Source organism: Bufo bufo, chromosome 3 (genome assembly GCF_905171765.1).
Source record: "Bufo bufo chromosome 3, aBufBuf1.1, whole genome shotgun sequence".
Lineage (NCBI taxonomy): Eukaryota > Metazoa > Chordata > Amphibia > Anura > Bufonidae > Bufo > Bufo bufo.
In genome coordinates this window covers 105,301,977-105,310,143 of record NC_053391.1, presented here as the reverse complement: position 1 = coordinate 105,310,143, position 8,167 = coordinate 105,301,977, and the positions used below count along the sequence as shown (strand labels likewise).

The 8,167-nt window shown below is 41.0% G+C and overlaps 1 protein-coding gene across 2 annotated transcripts in view; it reads left to right on the top strand.

Moving 5' to 3' along the window:
- The window catches only part of GIT1 (GIT ArfGAP 1), a 139,395-nt gene extending 132,086 nt beyond the window's left edge, over window positions 1–7,309 (top strand). For both annotated transcript variants that reach the window (XM_040423446.1, XM_040423445.1), the window contains exons 19-20: window positions 2,066–2,129; window positions 4,887–7,309. In XM_040423446.1, the coding sequence (XP_040279380.1) occupies window positions 2,066–2,129; window positions 4,887–5,099 (277 nt within the window). In that variant the 3' untranslated portion in view covers window positions 5,100–7,309. The remainder of the gene's footprint in view (window positions 1–2,065; window positions 2,130–4,886) is intronic.
- Window positions 7,310–8,167: the final 858 nt, after the last annotated feature.

Sequence of the window (8,167 nt, the reverse complement as noted above, 5' to 3'; positions counted from 1 at the left end):
GGAGGAGCACCTGGTCTCTGACACCCCCAGAGAGGATATCCTGGCCTCCTTGCCAGTTTTGAAACAGGCCTCTAACTTCCTGGCAGACGCGTCTGCCGATCTTGTAAAGTTATCAGCTAGGTCAGCGGCTCTTTCAAATACAGCAAGGAGGTCAGCCTGGTTACGTTCCTGGTCAGGCGATACCGCTTCAAAAAATAAACTGCAGTATCCCTTGCGAAGGAGATCGTCTTTTCGGTTCTATCCTAGACGACATTCTGGAAAAGGTCTCTGATAGAAAAAAGGGGTTTCCGCCAGAGTCCAGGTTCTTTCAACAGCGTTGTTCCTTTTGCCCCCAAAGAAAGGGTAGACAGGACCATAGAAAAAAGGATCCCTCTAGTTCTTGGCAGTCCTCAAAGGGGAGAGGTAGGAATTTCCTCTTTAGCCAGGATAAGTCTACAAAACAGTCCTCCCAATGACGCCATGAGCCCGGTGGGGGGGAGATTGAAAGAGTTTGTCCCTTCCTGGGAAAAGATCTCAAACTCAGCCTGGGTCCTAGACGTAATCCGTCAGGGATACCAGCTGGAATTTTGCACTCTCCCTCCAGACAGATTTGTATTAAACAAAAGATTGAAGTCAGATCACAATCTCCTAGAGTCTCAGATTTCTCTTTTGTTAGAAAAAAAGAGCGGTGGTTCCAGTTCCAGCAGACCAGGAAGGAAGGGGATTCTACTCCCCAATTTTTCTCGTAAAAAAAACCAATGGCTCCTTCAGAGCAATAATCAATCTAAGGCTCCTCAACAAGTATATAAAATACAAAAGGTTCAAAATGGAGACGGTAAGATCTACAGTGAACCTTTTAACACAGGACTGCCCCATGGTAACACTCGACCTGGCGGACGCATATTACCATGTTCCGATCCATCAGAAACATCAAAAATATCTAAGTTTCACCATTTTCAGGGGAGAACGTCTTCTCCATCTCCAGAAAAAAATTATTAAAATGGAAAATCTGCCAAAAAAGTTTAATTTTGAAATTGTATCTCTATTTTCCATTAATTCTTGTGGAACACCTAAAGGATTAACAAAGTTTGCAAAATCATTTTTGAATACCTTGAGGGGGGTAGTTTCTAGAATGGGGTCATTTTTGGGTGGTTTCTATTATGTAAGCCTCACAAAGTGACTTCAGACCTGAACTGGTCCTTGAAAAGTGGGTTTTTGAAAATTTCTAAGCCTTGTAACATCCCCATAAAATAAAATGTCATTCCCAAAATGATCCAAACATGAAGTAGACATATGGGGAATGTAAAGTAATAACTATTTTTGTAGGTATTACTATGTATTATAGAAGTAGAGAAATTGAAACTTGGAAATTTTTTATTTTTTGCAAATTCTTTGCAAATTTTTTATTTTTTTTTATAAATAAAAATTAAAAAATTTTACTTCATTTTACCAGTGTCATGAAGTACAATATGTGACGAAAAAACAATCTCAGAATGGCTTGGATAAGTCAAAGCGTTTTAAAGTTATCACCACTTAAAGTGACACTGGTCAGATTTGCAAAAAATGGCCTGGTCCTTAAGGTGAAAATGAGCCCGGTCCCTAAGGGGTTAAGGGTTCTTTATTAAAGTTCGGATCCATATCCTGTCTCTTGACTTTGTGCGGTTCTTCGGTCGTTTCTTCTGCTGTCCACAGGTGTCACATACAATTAGACTCTCATCACATTTCCATTCACTTATCTTTTGCTATTTCCCAGCTACAATAGTAGACCATCACCCATCTCTGCCCAATCCTGCCCAGCTGCCACCTACCCTCGACATTTCTACCACATCTCCCATCATCACTGCTGACACAAATTCTAACCAAATACTCATTGGTGGGAAAAGCCCATTCTTTATAAAGCTGAGGTTGGGCTGAGAGCACAGAATTCACCAGTGGGACGTTTGGAGTCTCTGTGTTTGTCAGATGACCACTTTTGGATGGATTTCTCCTTTAAATTCTGCATTACGCCATTGCTTGATTCTTCACAATATCAGTTTTACAATTCTTCTGTTCTGTCCTCATATATCTTTCTTTTTTTTTTTTTCAGTTTTGTACCCTGCTCCGAGAAAATCCACTCTGCAGTAACAGAAATGGCATCCCTCTTTCCCAAGGTAAATGTACTTAAAAGTTCTAATAGTTAGTGAAACCAGAAGACCACTTCTCTAGCCCGAGTATTATACACCTACCACAGCAAAAAAAAATAGAAAAAACACTAAAGCATAAGCTTTACTTCTAGTATTCTTAAAGAGGTTGGCCCATTTCAGACTTTGGCATATTACTAGGATATACCATCAAAGTCAGTTAGGTGCGGGTCGCAGCTCTGGGAATTGCTAAGGGAGTTCTGAAAATAGCCAAGCGTATGCTCTTAGCTATTTTCGGAAGTTCATACAGGTGATTGGAGAGTGCACGGCACTCTATGGGACTGACCGAATTAGCTGAGCAAGCACTCTGCTATTTTCGGAACTCTCATAGGGGTGAAAAGGAGGGTGGCTGCTCTTGCACAGTGTGTTCCCCTTTACTTTGGGGGCTTGTTCTGGGGTTAGGTGTGAGTCCCATATCTGGGACTCACACCTAGCAAGATGCTATCAGTGTCTGAGATGGGAATACCCCTTTAAACTTCATTTATCAAAGACCAAAGGTGTATCTGTGATGTATCAAATAATTCCCAAGTAGGGCAAGTACATAAATTAGTAAATCATACATAGTAGCGGACCATATTACTCACTCATGTCCATGGGTCCTTCACATGGCTAGTTGGAGATGTAAAAATACCCTGTTTGGCCCCAATGCAAAGATTCCTCCTCCTTGCTTCGGGGTAGTAAAATGTCTGTGCACAAGTACTGATAGGTAAGGTACCCTTCTCTTCATCTCCTGTTATGCCCTGCCTAGCCAGCAGAGGTGCCGCCCTGAAGAGCGCACTCCTACCATACAGTGGCTTAGACAATTACTCCCTACTTGCTAGTGAAGTTATATGCCTTGTCCTGATACATTTGCCTGTCAAATATTTCTAATGACTGTTCATAAAATAACTTTAAAATTCCACTTTCACAAATGTGCAGAGATAGTACTGCTCCACTGATGCAATTTGTGTGAAATTGCGGCAGCACACTTATGGTGTCAGTGTATTGGGGCCTGAGGATTTCTACTTCTCCAAGGGTGCCCATACATGGTGCAGCCTGGCTGTTCTCTACCCGTCGTTGTAATTTGAAACAGTGCCAGTGGCTGCATTGTGAAGGCAAGCAATGGTGCCGCCTGGGAATTAGCACTAGTCTGCATGTGGGGGGGCTGGGTCACACATAAGGTGACATAAAGGATTAGTGCAAAGGACCATGCAGCTAGTCATCTAAAGGACCTGTGGAGGGAGTAGTATGATCGGTGTCTAAGCATGATTTAGTAGTTTGGTTTTGATGGATTTTTAAGGATGCTAGTACAAGTTCTGCTTTAGTATTTCCCAGATACCACTGTAGGATCTCTACAAGTTCTTGAATGTACATAAGCGTTCACCAAGTAGTCGAGAGTGACCTAACACTGAAAGCCTTTTTGAGTTGACAAGAACCCACTGCTTACAAAAAACATCTAAAGTTTTATTTTACTGTATATTTTATGTCAGAATAATTCTGGCCTTTTATTTTACAATCTGAAATACCCTGCACTTGTAGAGGCACTTTTACTTTATTTACATTTAGTCAGATGACTATTGGTTTCCTGCTCTTGACAAGTGCATTTGTTAGTCTCGGCTTGCTTAATTAAAATTTAGCTTTTATTAGTGATTTTTTAAAACTAAAAAACTAGTGAATAAATTTTTAGTCCTAACCTACTATGTTTTAAAACTTTCATCAGTCGGCCAGTAGTGTGCTGGCTTATATTTATTCCTTGATATTCTCTATTTTTATTTGAGTGGCAGTCTTATATGGCGAAACATGTCGGGAGGCAGTAACCAGATTTTAGATCACAGCCGACCCTAATATAGTGTGCTGGCTACTGAGTAGCTGTTAGGCAGGATAAATAACAAATGCGCCGATAGTACTGACAAAATAGAGAAGCTGAACAGGGCTATGAAAGCCAATAGACCTCAGCCAGTGTAGCGCATTCACAGCCGGCAGCTACAAAGTAGCACCAATGTAGCAATACTAGCTAGCAGGCAGCGACGAAACCAGCAGGCAGCGAAGCTGCCAATGAGCTAATATTACAACTCCACGAGTATACTACTGAGTAGCGACGAGATAGAATAACAAACACATGTACCACTAGCAGTGATTGAAGAGTTCAGGCAATCGAGGCTATGAAAATCAATAGACCTCAGCCAGCGCAGCGCACTCACAGCCGTCAGCTACAAAGTAGCAGTGAATTGAGCCACAATAGCGAGTAAGCTGGGAAGCAACCAGCAGGCAGTGTAGCTACTAATGTGCTATTAATAAAGCTCTAAGAGCCTAAAGATAGAGATAGATAGGCAGCCATATAAGACTGCCACTCAAATAAAAATAGAGAATATCAAGGAATAAATATAAGCCAGCACACTACTGGCCGACTGATGAAAGTTTTAAAACATAGTAGGTTAGGACTAAAAATTTATTCACTAGTTTTTTAGTTTTAAAAAATCACTAATAAAAGCAAAATTTTAATTAAGCAAGCCGAGACTAACAAATGCACTTGTCAAGAGCAGGAAACCAATAGTCATCTGACTAAATGTAAATAAAATAATTCTGGCCTGCACACATTGGAGCGTCCTTCCCTTCAGCTTTCTTTCCAGTATCCAGCTCACAATTTTTTTATATTTTCCGTAAGGTATAGGGACCCTGTACTGCTCATCAGCTATAACGTTATTTGTGATATTTGATTTCCTGACATTTTATTTTTGTCATTGGTAGAAACCAGCGTTGGAGACTGTACGCTGCTCCTTGAAGCTGCTCAATGCTAGCGCTTACCGACTGCAAAGTGAGTGCCGGAAAACTGTTCCACCAGAGCCAGGGGCAACGGTAGACTACCAGCTCCTGACACAGCAAGTCATTCAGTGCGCTTACGACATTGCCAAAGCAGCTAAACAGCTGGTCACCATCACCACCCGGGAAAAGAAGCAGTGACCTCCATTATCCTCTAAGAACGTTGCCCTTACTAAAGGCATACAGAGCTGCCAAGAGCATGAGACACGGAGGACTTCTCACAGCGTTGGATGAGACTGGGGCTTCTACACTCTTGGCTGATTGAGACATTTGCCCCTGCAGGCCAAATATTTAATGTGCAGTCCCTTACAAAGAGAAATGCCATAGAGATGCCCTACCATACATTCATTGTGACATACACACTATCCTAACTGTACAGAGATCATTATATATATATATATATATATATATATATATATAATAATCTCCCCATGTGTACAGAGAAGAAATATGCTTTTGGTTGTAGAACCTGTCCTGCTGCCTGTCATTTCTGAACTTGGCCAAAAGAAAGTCTCTTGTAGCTTCTTAATGTTTACATGCAGAATCCAGTAGAAGTCATCACGTGAAGCACCGTTACGGTATGGGCCATGGATAGGCTGTGACATACTTTATACCCAAAGCAATTGGATTGTAAATCTGCAGTTTTGCAATCCACAAATGGCACGAATTCCACATAATTTTCAAGAATAACCCTTAGTTCCTCCCACTTATAATTATGAATCATTGTCATTTTTTATTTATATTTTTACTGTACTCTGATTCTGAATGCAAACAAGAATCAACTGGTTATGAATGAAAGGTTCTCGGTGAATGCCATGAGCTATAAGTCAGGGAAGGAGAATGCCCCCCATAAGCGTTCGGACGCATGGTGTTCTTTTGTCCATGTCCGCTTTGCCTGTTATTAAGTAGGTGGCCATCTCTGGACAGCTGGGCTCTGAGCCTAGAACAGGTTCTAGAATGATAGGAACTAGATTATTGCCTCTCTCTGTTTCCATTGAACTACATAAGCACTGTTTGGGTGCTACATCTTGGCTCTCATTCTGTTTCAATCAACGTAGGGAGACTTTGGCACATATTAATTTATGTGATGCAAGCCCTTAAGTATGTTGAAATGTTGGAAGCTTCACGATGGGAATGCGTCTTTATCTGCCTTCCTACTCTGCTGAGGACAAGTGACTGATGGGGTCACAAAAAAGGCACTCAAGTGTAAAGTTCAAAGAAAGAAGCTGGAAGCGCCCCTTGCAGCGGGCATACACACCTGACAGTGGTAGCGCTGTGTGTATTTACCAAGGTAACCTGGCAGGTCAGAAAAATCCTTGACTGACCATTCTGATCTTTCTGCTTTGCTGTGAATGGGTCACAACACTAAACGTACACTGGAATCTGTCTGTGTGTGTGTGTGTATATATATATATATATATATTACACATACATGCATATATAATAAACATCTCTTTTTGTTATTTAGGAGGAAGGGATTCATGTAGAAGACTGTTCTTGTATTTTGTATGAAACCACTTTAAGCTCATTTTTCAAAGCAGGCTTCGACAACCTATCATTTTTGTCTTTGCATCCATGCCAATTCAGGGCTTAGAGAGGTGGTCTGGATTTGGATAAATGTCTGCCTTTTTCCCAGAAGCAAGGCCACTCCTGTTTATTACTTGTTTCTGGTATTGCAACGTATTCATGTTAATGGCACGAACAAAAGTGGCGCTGTTTCTGGGGGGGGGGACTTTTATATTCTAATTCCAAACAACCTGTTTAAAGGCTATGGACACCTTTGGGGCAGTTTTATTATTGCATCTTACTCATTTTGGGCTAAAAATAATTTTTTCTATTGGTCTTTAATAAAAATGTTTAGCGTTTTCTGAGATATAGGGGTTAAAATCAGTCTTAATTTAAGCCCTTTTCTTATCAGTCTGATAAGAACTGAGCTATAATGAGTATTTTTGAGGTCAGAAGATCAGAGAGGAGTTCTACATCAAAGAAAACAGGAAGTGACAGCTTGCAAACAGACAGATTTTTCTTTAACCCCTGTATCTCGGGAATAACTGAACATTTCTATTAAAGACCAACTTAAAAAATGATTTTTAGCTCAACATGAGTAAAATGCAATCATAAAAAAATGCCCCAAAGTTGTCCATAGCCTTTAAAAGGCTACGTACACCTTTGGGAGTCATTTTTTTTATTACTGCATTGTACTCCATTTTGAGCTAAAAATCATTTTTGTCAATTGGTCGTTATTGAAAAGGTTGAGCCCCTTGCTCTGTACAGCCTTGACATTCTTTAGTAGCATGCTCAGTGTTTTTGCTCTGTTCCATCAGGCCGCTCAGCTGATGACTCCTTATCTCTGATCTCAAACACTCATTATATTTCAATCTTACTGATAAGAATGTGGCTTAAATAAGTGTTTATGACCTTTTTAGTAATTTAGAGATAAGCTTTATTAGATGACTGACACAAAGTGAAAGTACAATTCACACTCCTAGACAGTTAACCCTTTGTGACAGAATGCCTGAATAATTTTAATAAATTTTGTAAAAATTATTTGAAGCACAAAAATGAGTAAAATGCAATCATAACAAATAATTGCCTCCAAAAGGTGTACATAGCCTTTAAATAGTAACCAAACCTTTGTAACAATGTTGTCCCTAATAAAACTATTTCTAATATACTTTATTACTCTATGTAGTATTTTTCTTACTCTTTTCCTACCTAAAGCGCACCATTCACTGTGCACTTAAACCTCAATTCTCTGTGCACTGCTGACAGCTCAGCGGTGTACGGAGTGTGGAATTTATGAATGGGGCCGCAGCAGCGCAGTGAGTATGGGCAGGAGCGCATATTTCTGCTCCTGCCCGTGCTTCTCGGAGGTTTACTAGCACATGGGTACCCTGTACCCATGTACTATGCCAGGATTAGCTGAGCGGAGCAGCTCCTGCTTCTGCCTGGTCCTCTAAGCGCTGACATGCAGGATTCCTAGCTTGGCGGAGCAGACAAAAGCAGGAGCCCACTCCGCTCAGCTAATCCTGGCATAACTCATGTGCTATGCCAGGAGTTAGTAATCCTCCAGAGGGCATGGGCAGCAGCAGTAGTATGCGCTCCTCCCCGTACTCAGTGCTGCTGCCGCCCCATTCATATATTTCACACACCGCTGAGCAGTCAGCGGTGTACGGAGAACTGAGTTTTAAGCGTGTGCTTTAGGTAGG